The sequence below is a fragment of the Hyla sarda genome, chromosome 9 (genome assembly GCF_029499605.1).
Source record: "Hyla sarda isolate aHylSar1 chromosome 9, aHylSar1.hap1, whole genome shotgun sequence".
In the NCBI taxonomy this organism is placed as follows: Eukaryota; Metazoa; Chordata; class Amphibia; order Anura; family Hylidae; genus Hyla; species Hyla sarda.
In genome coordinates, this window is record NC_079197.1 from 11,026,225 (window position 1) to 11,051,633 (window position 25,409).

General features: G+C 43.8%; 1 protein-coding gene across 3 annotated transcripts; it reads right to left on the reverse strand.

The window, feature by feature from the left end:
• Positions 1 to 3,859: 3,859 nt before the first annotated feature.
• Positions 3,860 to 22,855, reverse strand: LOC130290920 (CCN family member 1-like). Of its 3 annotated transcripts, none has more exons than XM_056539158.1 (5): positions 22,409 to 22,855; positions 11,390 to 11,603; positions 7,730 to 8,101; positions 6,838 to 7,031; positions 3,860 to 5,553 (listed from the first exon to the last, which is right to left on the reverse strand). In XM_056539158.1, the coding sequence occupies exons 1-5, from the start codon at positions 22,478 to 22,480 to the stop codon at positions 5,251 to 5,253; spliced, it is 1,155 nt and encodes a 384-aa protein (XP_056395133.1). In that variant the 5' UTR covers positions 22,481 to 22,855; the 3' UTR covers positions 3,860 to 5,250. The 3 variants fall into 3 exon arrangements, with proteins under 3 accessions (XP_056395133.1, XP_056395134.1, XP_056395135.1); XM_056539159.1 differs by lacking the exon at positions 22,409 to 22,855 and adding an exon at positions 14,357 to 14,417; XM_056539160.1 differs by lacking the exon at positions 22,409 to 22,855 and adding an exon at positions 13,079 to 13,236.
• Between the last annotated feature and the right edge of the window lie 2,554 nt (positions 22,856 to 25,409).

Consider the following 25,409-nt stretch of genomic DNA (forward strand, 5'->3'; position numbering starts at 1 on the left):
TGAAAAGTTAATGAAAACTTTATCCTATAGGAAAACAGCAAAAAAAAAAAAAAAATGTATATTAATAATAAGTAAAATAAAAATAATTATAGAAAAAAATATAAAGCAGAGCATGACACAGGAAGCCTCTTTTTTTTGTTGAATTATTGTGTCAAGCCCCGCCCCCGCAGAACCTGAGAAAGACATAAGTTAGTTCTGTTAAAGAATACTTGTACATACTTAACACGGGCATGTTTCCTGTAAGGGGTTAACATAACAGCACCTAAAATACCCACTTAATAGGGCCCCTTCCCCCCCCAGAGCAAAATGTCCTTGCCGAAGCTGAGACCTTTTCCTGTACATCCATACATGTCAATCGCCCCCTATGTCTACTTTGCGACTAAATAATGGGTGTGCACTAAGCCCCGCCCCGTAATCATGAATACCCCAAATGACTGACAAAAAATAAATAAAATAAAATTTAAAAACAGTTTTTTTTTTGTTTTTATTTCAATTTACATATAAAAGCTCATAATACTGCCGGACATAGAAGAAACAGATATATATATTTTAAAAATCACAGTCACAAGAGCCATGAAAAGGTTAAATCTCCCCGAGGCTACCCTGGCACACCCCTGCCCTGTGCCCGCCCCCCCACCAGATCACAAATTGCGTAAGGGGTGTGGCTTAGTAGTCCCGCAATGACGGGTCTCGTTCTCTTTTGCTCCAACTTATACCTAAGCCAACTGGGGTTTTCATAAAACGGGAAGACGATGTGGGGGCGGAGCTATGCTAATTAGCACTCTCTTGCACACATGTAATTTTATATTTTTTAAACCCTTCAATGGAAAACACAAAAAAGGAAAAACCGTCAGTGTATGAATGATAAACAAGACACATAGAAAAGGAAACTAGATGGATGGGAATTTAAAAAAACACGAAAGCGCGCTCCTCTACCGGCAAGCAAATATTGCTTAGTGATGTGTCACAAAAAATTACGATTTATGACAGTGCGGGCAGTGAGGTTCACCCCTCCCAACGTCACATTTTTTTTTTTTTTTGCACAGTTCTACCTTATAAGGCACCTAAGGTCCTGGTATTTTTTTTTTTTCAGTGCTTCAAAAATATTGGCACCCCTGCGGAACATAAGGCATGCTGTTGCAGACAGCCGACGGCTGTCCGGGCATGCTGGGGGTTGTAGTTTTGCAACATCTGGAGGAACACTGGGTGGGAAATACCTATGGTCCTGGTATGTTTTTAAAAAAGTTATTTTTTTCATCAGGGTTTCAAAAATATGTGCACCCCTGCGGAATATAAGGCATGAAGGCTGGAATATTTATGGCCAGGCCTATGAAAATGCAAGCACCAAAACCTACATTATCATCAGTGGAATATGAAGGGGGGGGGGGGGGGGGGGGGACACTTCACCACCCTTGAAAACTTTTTAAAAAGTTACGGCCACCACTTATAACATTATGTTGCATAGGTGGTCAAGTATATGTATAAGCGCCCAGCGTTCTCTCTATTGACCCCTTCTACCCTTTTCACTTGACCCCTTCTTTAGAAAGGAGTTTTTTCAGGATTAACAATACGGTATTACTGTTGCATAGTGCTGATCCTTAACCGTTATTAGAATATGTTCAAGGATGCAAACCAAACTAAAAAGGCAAAATAACCCTCCTAAAAAGTAAAACATTTAAGAACAATTAAACAATGAAGACAGACCTACAATTAAACAAATTTGTGATCTGTACTGTAGCACCCAGTATCATGACTAAATCATACACAATTTAAAAGCAACCCAACGCATTTCCCCAGGGTGGTCCCTGTATCATCAGGGGACAAAAAACTCCTCCTACTTCTACCATCCTGACATGGGGTCCAGTAAGTGGCTCTATTTAAAGCCTGGCTGTTATCACATTGGTTTTTAATGGTCTTTTGTGTATCTTTATGACTGGTGCCATGAATATCAGATGTTATTTTTAACCAGTTTTTGTCCCTGATGTTCTCTGCAACGTCCCGTAGAAACATGTTGGAACGCTTTGTATTGTGGCTAAATCACATACATATAAAACAGTTTAAAGCAATTCTCCAGGGTCTTGCCAAAAACCTTTGTCTTGGACAAAAACTTCTCCTTCTCCCACCATCTTGACACGTGGTGCAGTAAGTGACTCTACTTAGAGTCTGGGTATTATCACATTGATTTTTAATTGCCTTCTATGTTACTTTATCTTATTGTCTGTTTTTGCCCCCTGATGATCCTGACAACACCTGGGGAAAACATGTTCAGATGCTTTATGTTCATGCAGGATCCAGAGTCTAGTCTCGGGAGGGACACTATCAGAGTATCATGCGGTGGTCGAAACGCCCCTCCCATAGACTTGCAATGAGGGGGCGTGATGTCAAAATGGGTGTGGCTATGATGTCACAACCCCACACCCAGAGTTCGGAACAAAATCTTGCGAATGCTGGGGCAGTGGAGTACCCCTTTAAGTACTCAGCATACTTCCCCCACATTAGGTTGTAGTTCCCCCCACATTAGGTAGGCAGTATAGTTCCCCCCCACTTTAGGTTGTAGTTCCCCCACATTAGGTATGCAGTGGACCCCACAGACATACAGCCTTCAGCCATACACAGTGTATGGCTTGAGGCTGTATGTCTGTGTACTGCCCCACTTCAATGCTCTGACCACCGCTCCTTCAGTCAGGGGTCATGATCTACTGCTATGGCTTATAGACCATAGCAGTAGGTCCCGTGACCGGAGGAGCGGTGGTCGGAGCACTGAAGATGACGTGCAGCTGGTAACTTACCATGCCCGCGCGTCCTCCTCCTTGATGCTCCACTGTTTCAATGGACGTAAGTGACGTCCCTGTGTGCACTACCTCCCGGCAGCCCCTGCGATCTTTCGGGACACAGGGATGCCCCGAATGTGATGGGGGAAATTAATCGGGGGGGGGGGGGGGGGGTCTAGGTGTAGGATTATGAGCCTAGTAATTAAGTTTCTGGGCCACTATTTGAAGGTCGGTCACTATTTTTTGGTTTTCTTTGATATTTACACTTTTTTTAAGTCTTTTGTGCCTTGTATAGTTTGATTTTCATCTTTTACTATATTCTAATATAGGTTATATTTTAGCATTGTGCAACAGAGATGTTGTTGGTTGGTTGGCAAGGTCTCGGTTTCCATCCTTAGTGTTAGTCTACTCTGGGATAGTTTTCCAGGATTAGTAGAATTGTTATCTAAATATGTACCCATGTTCCTTTAGTTAAATCAGAGGCTTCAAAAAACATGGCCCTCCAGGGCCACAGTTTGGAGACCACTGAGTTAAATGAATATATTCCCCATGTCCTATAAAGTCATAAGACCCTATAAGACTACAGTCACATGACGTATAAGTGATGTCATGTGACTTGGGGTTTGTGGGCCATGGTCAGAGGTAAAATGTTCTTTATACAAACCTCTAGCAAATATAACTATGGGTTTCATACTGATCCCCGGTAAAGCCCTTCTGGTGACGTCAAAGCTTTTAAAGGGGTACTCCACTGGCCCTGTTTTCGCGCAGCGGGGTTCGACCAGGCCCCCTCAATACAAGTCAATGGGAGGGGACGTGGCAATCGTCACGCCCCCTCCCATAGACTTGCATTGAGGGGGCGTGGCGGTGTCATCACAAGGGGCGTTGTTGACCCCTCAACGCAAAAACAGTGTTTGGTACAATTACTTCCGAATGCTGGCCAGTGGTGTACCCCTTTAAATATCTTCATAGGCTACAACCTCGTGATGTCCCCATTGGCTACCTATACTGTGACGTCATTGGTTCCTACAATGACCGGCAACAAGTCACCATATTGCCGGGTTCATAAAATGAAGTTACATTTTTATGGGGGGGATTTAAAAAAAAACAAAAACAAAAAACACACAAACTAAATAAAAAAATTCTACGAGCAGCTTTGGTAGGCCATGCCTGACTGCTGAACATTATATATTGGGGGTTTTATACTTTTACAATTGTATCTTCGTTCTCAGTATCGTTAATACTTCTTTGGTTGCTCCCTGGCTGTCAACTTGACTTTCAGTAAAGTGCCACCCTGTGGTGAATATCCTATACCCGGGTCAAAAGGGGCAACAAACAAAGTGAAGGTGTTTCAATAAGCAGCAAATTGTCCAATTTTATTTAAAGTGCCTTTCTTGCAAAACCACTAGACTAAGTCGTAGTTCACAATTCCCTTATTTCCCATCTGGGAAGAGCACCCCCAGTGCTTCTCGGTAGTATCAGACCAGATAAGGACTGTTGCCTCTCCACCAATCACCACGAAAGTGCCCATCCTGAAAGATGGCAGGCAGTGCGTGAAATAATCTGGAACAGCCTGTAGATTATCTGGACCATCCCATTAAGATCACAAGAGACCCTGTTTAAGGTTAATGGAAGCTCATGAAGTTCCCAAGATCTTCATGTTGTCTCAATTCACGCCCAAAAATAACTTCTGAGCCATGTCCCTCTAGTCATGTCCTAGGGTTACCACCAACGTCTGACTATCCTAACAGAACTGGTATTACGCCTACGACCCTCGTGTTAAACCTAATTAGGTTATTCTTGGTCTTCTTGGGTTTAAATTGTAGTCATGCCCAAGGTCTACAGTAGTAGGTACAACACTGTCCACAATGGTTGTCAATCCAACTCTTCCTCTTATCTACACTATACTTATCTAACATTTCCCAGGTAGTCATGGGAAACCGCGTTGACATGAGGTCCCCTCACGGGTTGATGTCGTAAGACATTTTACAATGTTCTCCAAGGATCACCACTACAGCTCTTGGCAACAAGTTACGAGAACTTGTCAATGAGGCGGATGACCTGGCGGGACGTCTACAGTCCATTTCATCATAATACTCTTGTGGTGTAGTCCACACAGTCCAACTGTTCAGATACCCTGAATTTCCCTGTGACCGGGACTCCTCTACAATCTAATTGTGCTGAACTTTTTCGGCTAATGTATCTTTTCGCCCACATTGGGATAAATCTGCCTCTCTACCATTGCTAAGCCCATGACGTGTGCCACTCTTCCTTTCGATGTTTTTTAAATCTTTTTTAAAGAGGGTCAATGGTAAAGTCGTGCGTCACTAGACCACATATGAACATGATGCACCATCCACTATATCACCACCCAGTCTTGGGTGGTCGGGCCCTGTAAGTTGGAAATAATTTGAAAGATGGGGAACCATTTTTTCGCGGCCACCACCCCATAAGTCTGAAAGAAGAAAGCCATTCGGGCCGCTCAGTCTGTGAACTTGTGAATATCATTGTGTAACCGGTAATGGGGGTAGGACAATTCGTTGTGATAGGGGCAGTTTTGGTGGCATCTGCACTTTTCGATCCACATCATGCTTTTCTGGAAAGTATCTCCATCGTCACAACGGAAGCGCACCCTCATGGTTCTGGTCTTGGATGGGGTGCAGCAACGGCCATCTGTGCAGGACCCACAGTAGTTTGGCTTGTACTTCCGCACACTGGTGCACCCAGCATAGGTGAAGTGCATGGCCTGCTTGGCTTTCTTTGTTCTGGTACATTTCTTGCCATTCTGAGTAGAAAAAAAGGCCCATATTACAAAAAATTCTAAACTCAATGAACACAGTATAGGACTAGGGTCAATCACATAGGAAGCCCATTAGGCCAAGTTATTTTTTGGTGCACAGGACAAAGCAGACTCACTTACATTTATGTAGATATTACCAAGGTTGAATTTAACAATGATTTAAATCAACAGGTGCCAGAAAGTTATACAGATTTGTAAATTACTTCTATTTAAAAATCTTAATCCTTCCATTACTTATCAGCTGCTGTATGCTCCACAGGAAGTTGTGTAGTTCTTTCCATTCTGACCACAGTGCTCTCTGCTGACACCTCTGTCCATTTTAGGAACTGTCCGGAGCAGGAGAGGTTTTATATGGGAATTTGCTCCTTCTCTGGACAGTTCCTGACATGGACAGAGCTGGCAGCAGAGAGCACTGTGGTCAGAATGAAAAGAACTACTCAACTTCCTGTGGAGCATACAGCAGCTGATAAGTAATGGAAGGATTAAGATTTTTAAATAAAAGTGATTTACAAATCTGTATAACTTTCTGACACCAGTTGATAAAAAAAAAAATTGCTTTCCACCAGAGTACCCCTTTAAAGGGGTACTCCGGTGAAAACCTTTTTTCCATTTAAATCAACTGGTGGCAGAAAGTTAAACATATTTGTAAATTACTGCTATTAAAAAATCTCAATCCTTCCTGTACTTATTAGCTGCTGAATACTACAGAGGAAATTCTTTTCTTTTTGGAATGCTCTCTGATGACATCACGAGCACAGTTCTCTCTGCTGACGTTATTATAATAATAATAACAACGCTTTATTTATTGTTGACCTTAGTGGGATTTGAACCCAAGTCCCCAGCACTGCAAGGCAGCAGTGCTAACCACTGAGCCCCCATGCTGCCCTTAGCATACATCTGCTATGCATGGTTGCTAAAATGGACAGAGATGTCAGCAGAGAGCACTGTGCTCGTGATGTCAGTGTTCCAAAAAGAAAGGAATTCATCTATAGCATTCAGTAGCTAATAAGTACTGGAAGGATTAAGATTTTTTAATAGAAGTAATTAGCAAATATGTTTAACTTTCTGGCACCAGTTGATTTAAAAGAAAAAAGTTTTGCACCAGAGTACCCCTTTAAGCTCTAGTCTTGGATTAGGGGTCAACGGGAAACTGGCAAAGTGAGAGCAATCTTTAAGGTTCTTTAGTTTCCCCAAGATGGTGCTTTTACGGCCCCTGCCTTATACATAGTACCATACCCCTCCCCTAATAAAGAAAGGACAATTATTTACCTTGGGTTTGGATGGTAAGGGGTCTTTGCAGGGACGGATTTGGCACAAGCGGGTCTCTTTCATGAGCTTGCATTGAGGGTTGTCATTGGTTATCCTGGTGGAGAGTCCCATGCCACAGGATTTGGAGCACTGAGACCATTCGGTGGTTTGGATGGCACAGCTGGAGCGATCTGGTTGGGGATGAGGACCCAGACCTGTAGATAAGTTTGATAACAATCCTTTAAAGGGGTACTCCACTGAAAAACATCTGATTGAGGGAGTCCCGTTGCTGGGGACCTCCACTATCTCCAGGCCAGCAGCAGCGGCGTCCGGAACTCGGAAGCTTAGAGCTTCAGTGTTCATCACGTCACGCCACGCCCCCTCCATTCATGTCTATGGGAGGGGGCGTGACGGCTACGTTGTAGCCGTCACGCCTCCTCCCATAGACATGAATAGAGGGGGACATGGAGGATGAAGTCGCCAGACATCGGGCACAGAGCGGAGTTCGCTCCATGCACGGATGACTAGGGTGCCGTGCCGGAGACCTTTTGGATCGGGGATAAGATGTTTTTCGGCAGAGTACCCCTTTAAGATGACAGGCACAGTAGGGAGTTCTTTCTTTACAAATGTTCTATGGCTTTGGAGATATTTATGGACCCAATGATGGCATCAAAGACAATATTCAGGACTATGGGGGAGATTTATCAAAACCTGTCCAGAGGAAAAGTTGCTGAGTTGCCCATTGCAACCAATCAGATCGCTTCTTTCATTTCTTCAAAAATGAAAGCAGCGATCTGATTGGTTGCTATGGGTAACTCAGCAACTTTTCCTCTGGACAGGTTTTGATAAATTTCCCCCAATAAAATGGGAGGATAAAAATGCTTTAGGCTGGTTCCATAATGTCATAACCTACCTGTCTCCACTTTGAATCCATTTCGGACCACAGAGATGAGCTCGTTGCTGGATACGGGTTCCACGTCCTCCTGGTCGAAGTTTTCTTCAGACGACTTCAAAATGTCATCCACGTCTCCATTGGTGGTGTCTCCCGAGTCCTCGGAGATGTGGTTGCTGTCGCACATCCACTCCTCACAGCACTGCCCGGGGACCTTCACCAGTCTCGGGTTAATGCAATCCACGCCGGGCAAGGCCATTTCTTGGGGACACAGGGGCATACACCCCACCACTCCGTCCATACAGGAGCACTGGTGCTTGCAGTTGGGTTGGAAGTTCTCCCCATTCTGATAGATTTGTCCGAAGAATTCACAAGGTCGACCTTCAGACTTTGCTGGAGAAGATAAAAACATCAATATGAGACTCAAAATGGTCTACGAAAACTGGAAGGAGTGTAAGAGTTTTTGGGGGGAGAAGCTGCTGCCAGAGCTGTGAAGGAGACTATCCCCCTTCTCCTGGTTCTGTAGGAGAACCAATCTCATCACCCCCACCGATCACAGATCCAAAGGGACATTCACTGTAGTATACCAGGCACAGTGCCATACATTACATAGTGGTGGTGCTTGGTACTGCAGCTACTGAGCTGTAATGAGAGTCACAGTCAATATAAAGCACTGAGCTGGTAAACAATTAAAGGGGTTTTCCAGGAAAAAAATAAATAAAAATTATATATAATATATATATATCTCAACTGGCTCCAGAAAGTTAAACGGATTTGTAAATTACTTCTATTAAAAAAATCTTAATCCTTCCAATAATAATCAGCTGCTGAAGTTGAGTTGTTCTTTTCTCTCTGGAAACAGTGCTCTCTGCTGACATCTCTGTCTCGGGAACTGCACAGAGTAGAAGAGGTTTACTATGGGGATTTGCTTCTACTCTGGACAGTTCCCGAGACAGGTGTCAGAGAGCACTTAGACAGAAAAGAACAACTCAACTTCAGCAGCTCATAAGTACTGAAAGGATTAAGATTTTTTAATAGAAGTAATTTACAAATCTGTCTAACTTTCTGGAGCCAGTTGCTATAAAAAAAAAATTCCCAGGAATAACCCTTTAAGCAATGGCTGTATCCTTCATATACCTGGAGTTGCTATGGATATTCAATATTAGAGACCCATTGGCCACTCTAAAGACTGACATGACCCATGAGTCTGTGGATACAGCCTAACAGACAACCATGGTGAAAGAGTCTTGGAATTTGGCACCTTAAAGAAGCACTCCGGGAATTTATTCTTCTTATAGAGTGCAGCATAGGCTGATGTGGCATCCATGGGATAGTCTCTATTTTGGTTTACAAATGCACAGTGATGAGAATTGTGTAATGTAGCCTACATTTCCCATGAAGACCTGGAGGCGGGGTGTATAACTACTACTATTTTATATATATATATATATATATATATATATATATATATATATATATATATATATATATATATTCTGATCCCATAGAGATAGCAGCAGTATACAGAGAGCTGGAGGGAAGGTGTATATCTACTATATTTCCTGATCCCATAGAGATATTAGAAGCAGTATACAGATAGAGCTGGAGGGGAGATTTACAAATACTATATATCCTGAACCTATAAAGATAGAACTGGGGGGGCAGGTGTATAACTACTATATATCCTGATCCCATAGAGATAGCAGCAGCAGTATAAAGATAGAGCTGGAGGGGAGGTGTATAACTACTATGTATCCTGATCCCATAGATATAGCAGCAGTAGTATAAAGATAGAGCTGGAGGGGAGGTGTATAACTACTATGTATCCTGATCCCATAGATATAGCAGCAGTATACAGAAAGAGCTGGAGGGGAGTTTTAGAACTACTATGTATCCTGATCCCATAGAAATAGCAGAAGGGTTTGGGAGAGTCCTAGGAGCTTGTAGGAGGGGTTTGGTAAGTGATGATGTCATCTGGTTGTCTAGAGGAAGTCAGAGTCTGACCTTCTTGTTGAACCCATTAGGTACTGGAAGATTTGGAGAGTCAGAAATCACATGACAAAATTACAGTGATTAAACACAATGATGTAGCTGTGCTGTAATGAAACAGATGGCACTGTAGGACTAGTGATGGTGAGTGTGCATAATCTGGAATAAAAATAACACAAACCGAAAAGCCTGAAGTGCTTCTTTAAGTAGTAAATTCCCTTAATATATTTCAGGCATGGTCATTTTATGACAACCAAAGTCCCAGAATTACTGGGCGGTCATGGCGGGTCACACACTGACGATCCAGGAGCCTCTGTAACGTGATCTGCAGTAAACTCCAACTCCCAGCAGAACATTCTGTCAAATCAATGTCTGCTCCTCGGACACACAGCACTTGTTAGAGGTGACATTAAATGGGTTGGCAGCGCCAAGGAGAGAAGTTCTGGGCACCTCTCCGGGCTGAGCAGAGCCTGGGTGTTTACAGTTTCCGGGAAGGTTATCTGCAGACGGGTGATAGCGGGCCAGACATCTTGCCAGGTGCGGTGTTGACTTAAATTATATCTGCTCTTCGAGAAAAACAGCCGGCATGCCAACCGTGGCCAAATACCAGCCTATGGCCCGACGGGCATGGAGCACATCTCCTCTAATGAGTTGTGATAGGTAAGAAAGATAGGTGCAGATCTAAATGCAATTACACCCTAATCTGGGTCACCGGCCAAGCCGAAGTAAAGAGGCTGAACTGTTCCGGCTAATCGCCTGTGTACATACTATGTTATTGCCAATTTTTATGGGTGATAAACATTGCTGGAGGTGTGCCAGAAGCAAAAGGTGCGCATCGCTACAGCCAGGCATGGCGCCAGTTTCAGACAAACTGGTTTACGAGCACTAGTTGGGTCCTAAAGTCTAAAATTTGGAAGCCCTTCCTCTAGGCGAGCATGCAACAGCTTGGAGGCCACGAAGACCACAGTTTGGACACCACAGCTTAGGGAGACCACGAATACTACAGCCTAGAGACCATGGCTTGGAGACCATGGCTTGGAGACCACGAATACCACAGCTTGGAGACCACGAATCCCACAGCCTAGAGACCATGGCTTGGAGATCACGAAAACCACAGCTTGGAGGCCACAAAGACCACAGCTTGGAGGCCACGAAGACCACAGCTTGGAGGCCACGAAGACCACAGCTTGGAGGCCACGAAGACCACAGCTTGGAGGCCACGAAGACCACAGCTTGGAGGCCACGAAGACCACAGCTTGGAGGCCACGAAGACCACAGCTTGGAGGCCACGAAGACCACAGCTTGGAGGCCACGAAGACCACAGCTTGGAGGCCACGAAGACCACAGCTTGGAGGCCACAACTTGGAGGCCACAGCAAGGAGACCATAGCTTGGAGGCCACGAAGACCATAGCTTGGAGGCCACAGCTATGAGACCGCAAAAACCACATCTTGGAGACCACAGCTTGAAGATCACAACTTGAAGGCCACAGCTTAGAGAGACCACAGCTTGGAATCAGTGTTTCCCTATCAGGATGCCTCCAGCTGTTGCAAAACTACAACTACCACCAGGCCCTGACAGCCTTCGGCTGTCCGGACCTGCTGGGAGTTGTAGTTTTGAAACAACTGGGGGAAACACAGCTTTAGATACTAACAGTGACTAGGTGTGTGTGCAGAGATGGGTGACCACTTACCACGGCAGATACCCTTGGTGGATGAGGGGTCGGCCCCAAAGTCACAGTGCAGCCCCTTGATGTGGTCACAGGGGTGCCTCAGGTCGCAGTCCTGGTTGTACTGACGGGCGCAGACCTTGCAGCATCCACAGCTGTCCATTATTAGACTGATGCCAGGGGCACACGTTGAGGTTTCCTTGGGGCAGATGCAAGTTGATGGGCATGATGGCTCCCCCTACAGAAAGAACATAAACCTGGGAGTTACAAAATAGCTCAGAATCCAGTCACATCAATATAACAACAAGCCAACAGGGAGCAGTATTATAGTAGTTATATTCTTGTATATAGGAGCAGTATTATAGTAGTTATATTCTTGTATATAGGAGGCAGTATTATAGGAGTTATATTCTTGTATATAGGAGGCAGTATTATAGTAGTTCTATTCTTGTATATAGGGGGCAGTATTATAGTAGTTATATTCTTGTATATAGGGGGGAGTATTATTGTAGTTATAGTCTTGTATATATGAGCAGTATTATAATAGTTATAGTCTTGTATATATGAGCAGTATTATAATAGTTATATTCTTGTATATAGGAGCAGTATTATAGTAGTTATATTCTTGTACATTGGGGGCAGTATTATAGTAGTTATATTCTTGTATATAGGAGCAGTATTCTAGTAGTTATATTCTTGTATATAGGAGCAGTATTATAGTAGTTATATTCTTGTATAGAGGAGGCAGTATTATAGTAGTTATATTCTTGTATATAGAAGCAGTATTATAGTAGTTATATTCTTGTATATAGAAGCAGTATTATAGTAGTTATATTCTTGTATATAGGAGGCAGTATTATAGTAGTTATATTCTTGTATATAGGAGCAGTATTATAGTAGTTATATTCTTGTATACAGGAGCAGTATTATAGTAGTTATATTCCTGTATATAGGAACAGTATTATAGTAGTTATATTCTTGTATATGGGAGCAGTATTCTAGTAGTTATATTCTTGTATATAGGAGCAGCATTATAGTAGTTATATTCTTGTATATAGGAGGCAGTATTATAGTAGTTATATTCTTGTATATAGGAGCAGTATTATAGTAGTTATATTCTTGTATATAGGAGCAGTATTATAGTAGTTATATTCTTGTATATAGGAGCAGTATTATAGTAGTTATATTCTTGTATATAGGAGCAGTATTATAGTAGTTATATTCTTGTATATAGGAGCAGTATTATAGTAGTTATATTCTTGTATATAGGAGCAGTATTATAGTAGTTATATTCTTGTATATAGGAGCAGTATTATAGTAGTTATATTCTTGTATATAGGAGCAGTATTATAGTAGTTATATTCTTGTATATAGGAGCAGTATTATAGTAGTTATATTCTTGTATATAGGAGCAGTATTATAGTAGTTATATTCTTGTATATAGGAGCAGTATTATAGTAGTTATATTCTTGTATATAGGGGGGAGTATTATTGTAGTTATATTCTTGTACACACAGGGCAGTATTATAAAACTATTTTTATAACTACTTTCCCATTGTAGTGACCGGATTTTCCACCATGTTTGATGTGATCAGTGATAGTAAAGGGAACGGTCCTTTAATATTTGACTCTTCAATGGACTCGGATGACGTTTTTTATAACATTATAATGGAATCAGGCGAGATAACGTGTTATAAACAATAATCCGCTCACAGACAGGTTTCTTGGTAAACACTGTCATAAAGATGGAGTCCACAAGGGATTCTTGTTTCCAGGTCCCATTTCTCCATTACAGATTTAGTTCTTGTGAATTCTGTAAATTCTCTCAAGTTAATCCACAAATTACAGCTAATTCCTGCGCAGGCAGCCAGGGCCTGGCATAAACAGAGGTCATGTGACCCTCTGAGTCACCGCAGCTCCGCCCCCATCCTGGCATCACTGACAGGGCAGGAACGGTGACTCCGGGATTAACAGAGCGCCACTTTACTCCCCGTGTTATGATAACCAGTTCAGGACTGGAAAAAAGGAGGAAAATATTTACTGCGACCGCACAGCGCTCACAATATTTAAAATAGCATCTTGTGGTTACCAGTAAATATCACCGCTATATGTGTGTATGAGATAGATAGATAGATATATATATATATATATATACATACACACACACTGTCATGTACCATACTGTCTACTGAGCCGGTGTATCTAAGCCTGTCATGTACCATACTGTCTGAGCCGGTGTATCTAAGCCTGTCATGTACCATACTGTCTACTGAGCCGGTGTATCTAAGCCTGTCATGTATGGTTCTTCTCTACCAAACAGGTGAATCTAATCCTGCCATGTAGGATACAGGGTCCGTAGCCATGTATCTAAGCCTGTACTAGTTCTCATGAGATACACACTGCACCATTGTTCTCCTATACACCACCCACACGTCTTTCTATGATTCAACATGAAAATTAGACCCTATTCTGTCCTTTATAGCCTTATTACCAATGGCGATGTTTACATAACCGCCCACATGGGTGACATATTGTATCCTGGGGATCGTCTCCTACAGATCCTTCATGAGCTTTATTCTTACATAAAACACCGATAAGGACCTATCCAACCTACACAATACCGCCATATTCATGTAGTACATACACAATACTATATAGCATATACACAATACCACCATATCCATACAGTACATACACAATACCGCCATATTCATGCAGTACATACACAATACTATATAGTGTATACACAATACCGCCCTATCCATATATTCCATACACAATACCGCCATATCCATACAGTACATACACAATACTATATAGTGTATACACAATACCGCCATATCCATATATTCCATACACAATACTATATAGTGTATACACAATACCGCCAAATCCACACAGTACATACACAATACTATATAGTGTATACACAATACCGCCATATCCATACAGCACCAACCATAGTGTGATACAGTGCCTACACAATCATACCCATACAGTACCAACACACTGCTGTTATATAGGGGGAGATTTATCAAAATCTGTGCTGAGGTAAAGTGCTGCAGTTTCCCATAGCAACCAATCAGATCGCTTCTTTCATTTTTAACAAGGCCTCTGCAAAGTGAAAGTAGTGATCTGACTGGTTGCTATGGGCAACTGCAGCACTTTACCTCTGAACAGATTTTGATAAATCTCCTCCATAGTGCCTACACAATACCACCATATCCATACAGTGCCAGCCATACTGAGATACAGTGCCTGCACAATAATGTAGTACCCATACAGTACCTACACCAGTGTTCCCCGACCAGGGGGTCTCCAGCTGCTGAAAATCTACAACACTGTTGGGAGTTGTAGTTTTGCAAGTTGGGAAACGCTGGCCTACACAATGCCGCCATATTAATACAATGCCAAATAGTGTGCGATACAGTGCCCACACAATACAACCATACCCATACAGTATCAACATACGGCAATACAGGGCCTATGCCAGTGGTCTGCAACCTGCGGACCTCCAGATGTTGCAAAACTACAACTCCCAGCATGCCCGGACAGCCAACTGCTGTCCGGGCATGCTGAGAGTTGTAGTTTGCAACATCTGGAGGGCCACAGTTTGGAGATTACTGGACTACTGTGAGTTTGGCTGTCTGTGCATGCTGGGAGTTGTAGTTTTGCAACATCTGGAGGTCCGCACTTTGGAGACCACTGGCCTATACAATACTGTTATATTCATAGTGTACTGACATAGTGCCGTAGGGTACCTACACAATACTAAAAACACAAAAAAGAAAAATAGCCAGCACAACTACCTAATACACGGGTGCACGCTGCACTTTTTGATCAAAACGTGTCCCCCCATCCACCACGCGGAGGTGGCCTCTTGTCGGATGGGACCCTAACATGCTGAATCCACTCCCCTCTGCTGGGCATATGGCCTCTGACTGGGGGACATGATGGATCCACTATCAATTTTTTTGTATACTTTGTATTAGCCCCAGCAGCGTGCACCCATGTATTAGGTAGTTGTGCTGGCTATTTTTCTTTTTTGTGTTTTTTTGCTATGCACGTTAGGAGGAGTGGAGCACCCTCTCTAGCCTTGCACCCCTTCCTGTTTCACAGGAGGTTTTTAATGGGGTACTCCAGTGGAAATTTTTATTTTATTTAAAAAAAAACAACTGGTGCCAGAAAGTTAAACAGATTTGTAAATGACTTCTATTAAAAAAAAAAAAATCTTAATCCTTCCAGTACGTATCAGCTGCTGAATACTACAGAGGAAATTCTTTTCTTTTTGGAACACAGAGCTCTCTGCTGACATCACGAGCACAGTGCTCTCTACTAGAGATGAGCGAACTTACAGTAAATTAGATTCGTCACGAACTTCTCGGCTCGGCAGTTTATGACTTATCCTGCGTAAATTAGTTCAGCCTTCAGGTGCTCCGGTCCGAGCCGAGAAGTTTGTGACGAATCGAATTTACTGTAAGTTCGCTCATCTCTACTCTCTACTGACATCTCTGTCCATTTTAAGAACTGTCCAGAGTAGGAGAAAATCCCCATAGAAAACATATGCTGCTCTGGACAGTTCCTAAAATGGACAGAGATGTCAGCAGAGAACACTGTGGTCGTGATGTCAGCAGAGAGCTCTGTGGTCATGATGTCAGCAGAGAGCTCTGTGCTCCAAAAAGAAAAGAATTTCCTCTATAGTATTCAGCAGCTAATAAGTACTGGAAGGATTAAGATTTTTTTTTTTTTTAATAGAAGTCATTTACAAATCTGTTTAAATTTCTGGCACCAGTTGATTTAAAATAAATAAAAGTTTTTCACCGGAGTACCCCTTTAAATTGATAGTGGATCCTACACATCACCCAGTCAGAGGCCATATTCCAAGCAGAGGGGAGTGGATTCAGCATGTTAGGGTCCCATCCGACAAGAGGCCACCTCCGCGTGGTGGATGGGGGACACGTTTTGATCAAAAAGTGCGCTAAGAGCCTCCATTTTTTTGGCCATGAGTGTTGCCGCAACCTTCTTTTTTGTATACCTACACAATACTGCCATATCCATACAACAACATTGCGTTAAAGGGGTACTCCACTGGAAAAAAAAAAGTTTAAATCAACTGGTGCCAGAAAGTTAAACAGATTTGTAAATTACTTCTATTTAAAAATCTTAACCCTTCCAGTACATATCAGCTGCTGTATGTTCCAGAGAAAGTTCTTTTCTTTTTTCATTTCCTTTCTGTCTGACCACAGTGCTCTCTGCTGACACCTGTGTGCATTTTAGGAACTGTCCTCAGTAGGAGCAAATCCACAATGGCAAACAAATCCTGATCCGGAGAGTTCCTAAAATGGACAGAGGTGTCAGCAGAGAGCATTGTGATCAGACAGACCGAACTTTTTCTGCAACATACAGCAGCTGATAAGTACTGGAAGGATTAAGATTTTTAAATAGAAGTAATTTACAAATCTGTATAACTTTCTGGCACCAGTTGATTTAAAAAAATAAATAAATAAGTTTTCCACCGGAGTACCCCTTTAAAATGCCAGTGCAATCCCTATGCAATACCACCATGAGTACAGACATTGCCAGATGACGCCAAAGCGCATACACGACCGTGTCATAAAATGCCTACACTACCATACTCAAGTACCCATATAGCATCATACCCCATACTGCCAAACCCACGCAATCCCAACATAGCATGCCGTACTACGTGGCCCACATAATAAACACAATATGGCCTACATAAACCAACCGCCATACTGTGCCACCATTGGATGAATGCCGTCCCCGTTTGCTGTGCTTCCATTTATTTGGGCATTTGCTGGACTTTGGCTGGGGAAGATGGAGCCCCCTAGATTGAATGCACGGGAGCCACCTAGGGATTATTCAGTGATCCGCTGTGTTATTACCAATAATACTGTGCCAACATATCACCGCCATACCGTGCCCCAATAATGCCGGCACACAGTGCCTCAATAATATCAGTCATGTTTCCGATAGGCTGCCAGTTATGATGCCCACTGGTCTTCTGGCATCACCCGTGGGCTGACAGCCGCGGAAGGCGTTCTGCCTGCACGAGAAAAAAAATAAAAATACCGCCACACCAGGAATTTGGAGATAATCCAGGGGTCGTGGCAAAGCACTCCTCAATCCTGCCAAGCCTGCCATTTACCCCCGCCAGCCGCGTGCTGTGTATTAACCGCACACTGCTGCCAACCTTTACTGCATAGCCCGGCCTTCGGGCACGGCATAGTTCACAAATAACATGGTTAAGACCAGTGGACCTCCAGATGCTGCAAGACTACAGCTCCCAGCATGCCCCAGACAGCCGACGGCTGTCCGGGCATGCTGGGAGTTGTAGTTTTGCACCATCTGGAGGTCCACAGTTTGGAGACCACTGGTCTAGGACAATAAGAGAGTAATAATAGAGTTCATGATATAGTCCCTGGTGGTCTAGAGCCATAATAAAGTTCATGATATAGTCCCTGGTGGTCTAGAGCAATAATAGAGTGCATTATATAGTCCCTGGAGGTCTAGGACAATAAGTGACTTCATGATATAGTCCCTGGTGGTCTAGAGCCATAATAGAGTTCATGATATAGTCCCTGGTGGTCTAGAGCAATAATAGAGTTCATGATATAGTCCCTGGTGGTCTAGAGCCATAATAAAGTTCATGATATAGTCCCTGGTGGTCTAGAGCAATAATAGAGTGCATTATATAGTCCCTGGAGGTCTAGGACAATAAGTGACTTCATGATATAGTCCCTGGTGGTCTAGAGCCATAATAGAGTTCATGATATAGTCCCTGGTGGTCTAGAGCAATAATAGAGTTCATGATATAGTCCCTGGTGGTCTAGAGCAATGAGGGCACTGGCGTAGACCTTATCTTGGTTTCCCTCGTTATTTTCTGTAAGGCTCCTCTCTGTGACAGCGGCCCTGTGTAAGTCTATATGCGGGAAAGCTGGGTGTGATGGCTGCCATGAGTGGTTGTAGGAGTACAGAATTACAGAATCCGGTTATAAATGACTCCAGAGCTGAACTCCAACTAGTAAAGCCTGGAAGTGAGAGCCAAGAGCAGGAGGTCACCGGGGGGTCACTTCCGGAGAACCCTACAAAATGACCATTCCCCAAATGGGAATTCAATGACTGTTCGCTTGGCTACCACACAGCTTTCCAGGCCCCTGAATGGCAAACCTGCTGTAGTATGAACGCAGCGGCAGCAACACTGATTGTCACCCAGCCTCCCCCCAAAAAAACAGATAGGGAATACTCTTTAGTGTCCCATTTTCAAATGATAATGAATATGGCCACTGTTAAGAATAATCACCCAGCTTTCCTAAACTCCTGAATGGTACCTTAGCTTAGTTATTTAGAAGTACAGGAGCTATCTCACTGTTCTGGACCCTGGAAAAGCTGAGTGAAGGAGCTGCAATGGCGTACATTTCCATACAGGGAGGTCATGTTATGGGATGATGATGAACCCCCTACAGCCATTCAGGACACTGGAACAGCTAGGCGAGGGAGCTGTAATGTTTATCTGCACCTGGGATTGTCTTGTTACACCTTAATTATATTTCCTGCACTGGACTCTTGAGAAAGTTTTGAAATCTTCAGTAGTAGCTGTAATGGTTTATGTCATACCATTGTCATCCAGCTTTCCTCGACTCCAGAATGGTACCTTATTTGGAAGCACAGGGGCTCTCTCAATGTCTAGACACTGGAAAAGCTAGTTAAGGGAGCTGTAAAGCCTTACACTTCCATATAGGGGGTCATGTTATGGGATGATGATAAATTCCTTACCGCCATTCAGGACACTGGAAAAGCTTGGTGATGAAGCAATAATTGTTAACTCCACACGGAATGTCTTGTGATGGTTTGATGATACATTCAGGATTCTGGGAAAGTTTTAGCATCTTTAGTGGTATCTGTAATGGAATGTGTCATACTCATTGCCACCCAGCCTTCCCAAATTCCTGAATGGTACCTTATTTGGAAGCACAGGGGCTATATCACTGTCCGGACACTGAGAAAGCTGGGCGAGAGACTACATAGAGGGTGCCTTGTTATGGAATAATGATAACCATTTGTCCCATTGCCATTCTTGATCCTGGAAAAGTTTGGACATCTTCACTGGTCATATTCATGGTCACACAGCTTTCCCAGAAACTGATAAGTAGCAGCTTCTGACTACAGCTACCGCACTACATATGATTTCCTGACCACAGGGAGTAAAAAAGTGTGCCTCCAGCTGTTGCAAAACTACAACTCCCAGCAGTCCTAGAGTAGACCTAGGGGCAATGTATGGGTAATATAGGAGGATCTCGGGGCCCCTGGGGTTCTTCCGCCCCCCCCCCCCCCCCCCTCTCTCTCACTTAATGCAGGAATGTGGGGTCCGCACATGGGATGTTTTCCCTTCAGGATCTCACAGAGAGAAGAATATCAAATCCTCGCGCCGAGTCCCTTGAAATGTGATATAGGCCGACGCCAGGGGGGATATACATAAACATTTGGGGGGCGAGGAGGGCAAGAGCGCCACCCGCTGTTTACAGAATGACACTGGGAATTTATAGTGGCCACGAATTATAGCAGTGCCAGAAAACACCCAGCTTTCCTTAAAGGGGCAGACCGGTGAATAAGCAAGCTGGTGCAAGGACTACAACTCCCAGCATGCTATTTGGCTGTCAGGACATGCTGGGAGTTGTAGTTAGCTGGAAAGTCACAGATTGGAGGTGACTGGGCAAGCCATAGGTCACCTGCCCCTACAAAAGTATTTCCCCAACCAGGGTGCCTCCAGCTGCTGCAAAACTACAAGCTGGGAGCGCACTGGTTGGGAAACACTTCCCCTAGAGAAACCTTCATGATACACAGTGTCCTTAGAGCACCAACTGCAGGGTCCTCACCCAGCTTTTCCTGGCACAATGAATGGCACATCCTCTACCCCTGTATCACTGTCGGATATGCGTTTGCCACCCAGCTTTTCCTGGCACATTGAACAGCATTGCTGTCATGAATAGCATGTCCCCTGCCCCAGTATCGCTGTGAGAATACGTGCCACCCAGCTTTTCCTTGCACTGAATGGCATGTCCCCTACCCCTGTATCTCTGTCCGAAATATGTGCCACACAGCTTTTCCCTGGCACTAAAAATGGCAAGCCCCCTGCCTCTGTATCGCTATCAGATATACGTGCCATCCAGCTTTTTCTGGCACAATGAACGGCACATCCCCCTGTATCTCTGTCTGAAATGTGCCACACAGCTTTTCCCTGCAAAATGAATGGCACGGCACCTGCCCTTGTATCGCTGCCAGATATAAGTGTCACCCAGCTTTTCCTGGCAAGTCCCTTGCCCCTGTATTGCTTTCAGAAATATGTGGCACCCAGCTTTTCCTGGCACAATTAAGGCCACATTCCCTGTATCGCTGTCTTATACGTGCCACCCAGCTTTTCCGGACAGGTTAACTGGGAATTTTTATGACCTGAGGTTTTGCTTGGCTTGGAAAGGGTTATACAGCGCCATTCTGTATACTGAAAGCCGACCCCCCCCCCCCCCCACGACCTCTGACCAATCAGCATCCGCCATACGGAGCCTTTGATGTCACCGTCACAACAAAGTCATTGATTAAATTAAGGCTCCGGAAGAAATCACTAATGGGCGCCCAGAAAGACGGGATTGTTCCCCATCATCTCTCGCAGACACAGGGGCGCTCCCCCCCCCCCCCCCCTAGAGTGCAAGCTCTGCAGACCAGCACTCAATACACAGCTCACACCCAGCCTCCTCTGATGGGGCAGAACTACAACTCCCAGCATGTCCAGGCAGCTGAATGCAGAGTATGGCCATACCACTGACTAGATACTACAACTCCCAGAGATGTCCAGGCAGCTGGATGCATTGTATTGAGAAGTAGTAGTGCTGGGATTTGTAGTTCCACAGGACTCCTAAGAAATTAGGACACTTCAGGTTTGGTATATTATAATATAATTATGCTGTGTTGCTGGGGGACTACAACTCCCAGCATGTCCATGCAGCTGAATACACAAAGATGAGGAGTGGCAGTGCTGGGAGTTGTAGTTCTACAGCCCTCTCTAGAAACAATGGCACTTCAAATTTAGAATATAATCACGCTGTGCTGCTGGGGAACTATAACTCCCAGCATGTCCAGGCAGCTGAATGCAGAGTATGGCCATAATCACTGACGAGATACTACAACTCCCAGAAATGTCCATTCAGCTGGATACATTGTATTGAGAAGCGGTATTGCTGGGATTTGTAGTTCTACAGGAATTCTGAGAAATTAGGACACTTCAGGTTTGGTATATCATAATATAATTATGCTGTGCAGCTGGGGAACTACAACTCCCAGAGATGTCCATTCAGCTGGATACATTGTATTGAGAGGTAGTATTGCTGGCATTTGTGGTTCTACAGGACACTTCAGGTTTAGTATATCATATCATCATGCTGTGCTGCTGGGGAACTACAACTCCCAGCATGCCCATGCAGCTGTAAACACAGTAATGAGGAGTGGCAGTGCTGGGAGTTGTAGTTCTACAGGACTTCTGAGAAATCAGGACACTTCAGGTTTGGTATATCATAATATAATGATGCTGTGCTGCTGGGGAACTACAACTCCCAGCATGCCCATGCAGCTGTAAACACAGTAATGAGGAGTGGCACTGCTGGGAGTTGTAGTTCTACAGGGCTTCTGAGAAATCAGGACACTTCAGGTTTGGTATATCATAATATAATGATGCTGTGCAGCTGGGGAACTACAACTCCCAGCATGCCCATGCAGCTGTAAACACAGTAATGAGGAGTGGCAGTGCTGGGATTTGTAGTTCTACAACCCTTTATAGAAATGATGACACTTCAGGTTCAGTAGATCATAACAGCTATGCTGCTGGGGAACTACAACTCCCAGCATGGACAGACCAGAGGGTATAAGGTATCAGCACTGCATGCATTGCACCCACCATCCCCTGCCCCATAGCAGTGCCCCTCAGTCATAGGGTTGGGGGGTCTCCCATATACATAAGGGGGCAGCACTTACCATCCTCACACCACAGGCGATCCCCAGCAGGGCAGCCAGCAGCAGGGATCCGGGGCAGAAGTCAGCAGACATGGTCCACAGTCAGCAGGCAAAGGGTTAATAAGATCTAATGCACAGGACCGGGGATCCTCAGTCACACAGTGGGGGGGAGGGGGCTGCTGCAGTTATGGGGGGTATAAGCTGCCGCTGAGCCACAGATCACCTGCGAGTCTCAGCTGTCCATTGACAAAACTCTGCCAGCTGCTGCCTTATATACAGGGCATGCGGCGGCCCCGCCCCGCCGTGACGTCACACGCTGAGAGCGAAAAGCAAGTGCTCGGCGCCGCCCCCTACAGGCCGCGGTGGGGAGCGCAGCTCTGAAGCACATTCCCCTTCTCCACTAAGAATAGCAGCAAGTCAGGGCACAGATGTCACAGCTCAGCCTGGATTCCTGAGGAAAAGTCTAAATTAGGGGGAGATTTATCAAAACCTGTCCAGAGGAAAAAGTTGCCCAGTTGCCCCTAGCAACCAATCAGATTGCTGCTTTCATTTTGCAGAGGCCTTGTTAAAACTGAAAGAAGCGTTCTGATTGGTTGCTATGGGCAACTGGGCAACTTTTCCTCCGGACAGGTTTTGATAAATCTTCCCCCTAAGTGTTATATACTTTCTAGGAGTAGGGGGCAGATGTTTCAGTTTTGCCCCTGCTGGGCATCTAGAGCTCCCCCTAGTGGTGACTGCAGAACAAAAAACACTATAACAAGAAGTTCAGTCAGCCATAGAGGAAGTGTTTCCCAACCAGGATGCCTCCAGCTGTCGCAGGATGCCTCCAGCTGTCGGCTGTCCGGGCATGCTGGGAGTTGTAGTTTTGCACGCACTGGTTGGGAAACACTGGGTTAGGACATGGTATGTGTGTGCGCTATGTTGTGGTCACCGCCGACTAGAGACTCACAGGCTGAGATGCTGCAGACCCTAACAGCGCCCCCTGTGAGCTTGTGAGTCATTGCGACCATATTACTTGTCTAGGTTCACCCTTGACCCCGACCAATGCCCGTCAGCCCGTCTGTATACGGGAAAGTTGGGGCCAATGTCAGAAGGAAGTTTCCTCATTCATCTGTTCATTCCCTACAATCCCTATTCTCTCCATATTCACAATCCTCCTCTTATTCCACGCTCTCTCTTCATTCATATTTGTTTATTCCCTACAATCCTGACATTTTCCTTGATCTGTTCATTCTTTTACGGTCCCTAAGTTCTTCTTCCTTCATTTCCTTGCATCCTCTATTTTCTTCATACATCTTCTGTTCATTCCCCTGTAATTTCTTATTTCTATACTGATCCTCTTCTTCATTTACTTGTATCCTCTCTTCATTCCTCCTATTTACCTCTCTTCATTCCTCCTATTTACCTCTCTTCATTCCTCCTATTTACCTCTCTTCATTCCTCCTATTTACCTCTCTTCATTTACTTGTATCCTCTCTTCATTCCTCCTATTTACCCCTCTTCATTCCTCCTATTTACCTCTCTTCATTCCTCCTATTTACCTCTCTTCATTCCTCCTATTTACCTCTCTTCATTCCTCCTATTTACCTCTCTTCATTCCTCCTATTTATTTCTCTTCATTCCTCCTATTTATTTCTCTTCATTCCTCCTATTTATTTCTCTTCATTCCTCCTATTTACCTCTCTTCATTCCTCCTATTTACCTCTCTTCATTCCTCCTATTTATTTCTCTTCATTCCTCCTATTTATTTCTCTTCATTCCTCCTATTTACCTCTCTTCATTCCTCCTATTTATTTCTCTTCATTCCTCCTATTTATTTCTCTTCATTCCTCCTATTTATTTCTCTTCATTCCTCCTATTTACCTCTCTTCATTCATTCATTTAATATTCTTCTCTTTATCTTATTTACCTCTCTTCATTCCTCCTATTTATTTCTCTTCATTCCTCCTATTTACCTCTCTTCATTCATTCAATATTCTTCTCTTTATCTTATTTACTTCTCTTCATTCATCCTATTTACTTCTCCTCATTCATTCTATTTACTTATCGTCATTAATCCTATTCTCCTCTTATCCCTTCTTCCTATTCGTCCTCTGTTCACCTTCTCATCCTCCCCAATTATTCCATTCACATTTTTTATTCATTCCTCACAATCTTTACGTTGTTTTCATTCATATTCTGTTCATTCCCCTGCAGTTTCCCATTTACTATTCCCATTCCCAATCTTCTCCTCATTCATCCTTTCTATTCTCTCACAATCCCTGACTTTCCACATTCATTTTGTTCATTCTCCTCACCTTATTTTACCCTTTTGCTTCTCTCTTCATATCTTTTCAGTCTGTGGGTTATCACCATTTGTTTTCTTTTAATGTATCCTCTGTTTATTTCTTCACAGTCCAACCTCCTTATTCATCCTCTTTTCATTCCCTTTCTATTCTTTTCTTTTTACCTTTTTTCTTCTGATCAATCTGTGACAATCTCCCAGACTTCTCCTCATTCATATTCTCTTCATTCCCAGCCTTCTCCTCATTCATCCTGTTTTTTCACAGCCTTTTCCTCATTTATCTTCTCTTCATTCCCAGCCTTCTCCTCATTTATCTTCTCTTCATTCCCAGCCTTCTCCTCATTCATCCTCTCTTCATTCCCAGACTTCTCATTAATCTTCTCTTCATTCCCAGTCATCTCCTCATTCATCCTCTCTTCATTCCCAGCCTTCTCCTCATTCATCCTCTCTTCATTCCCAGCCTTCTCCTCATTCATCTTCTCTTCATTCCAGTTTTCTCCTCATTCATCTCTTTTTTACCAGTCTTCCCCTCATTCATCCTCTCTTCGTTCCAATCCTTCTCCTCATTTGTCCTATCCTCATTTGCTTTCAATTCCTTTCCCCATCTATTTTCTGTTCATTCCACTACAATCCCTACCTTTCTTTATTAATCTGTCATTTCCCTACAGTGCTAACCTTCTCCTGATTCGTCCTCTGTTTTTGCCTTCACAGTTGACACTTTTTCTCTTTTATTCCCTC

Coding starts and splice junctions, on each gene's coding strand:
- LOC130290920 (XM_056539158.1), bottom strand. CDS start 22,480: ATGTCTGCTGACTTCTGCCCCGGATCCCTGCTGCTGGCTGCCCTGCTG. Junction 11,604..22,408: donor TCGCCTGTGGTGTGAGGATG/GTAAGTGCTGCC, acceptor TTCTTTCTGTAG/GGGGAGCCATCATGCCCATC. Junction 5,554..6,837: donor CCTTACCATCCAAACCCAAG/GTAAATAATTGT, acceptor TTTTCTACTCAG/AATGGCAAGAAATGTACCAG.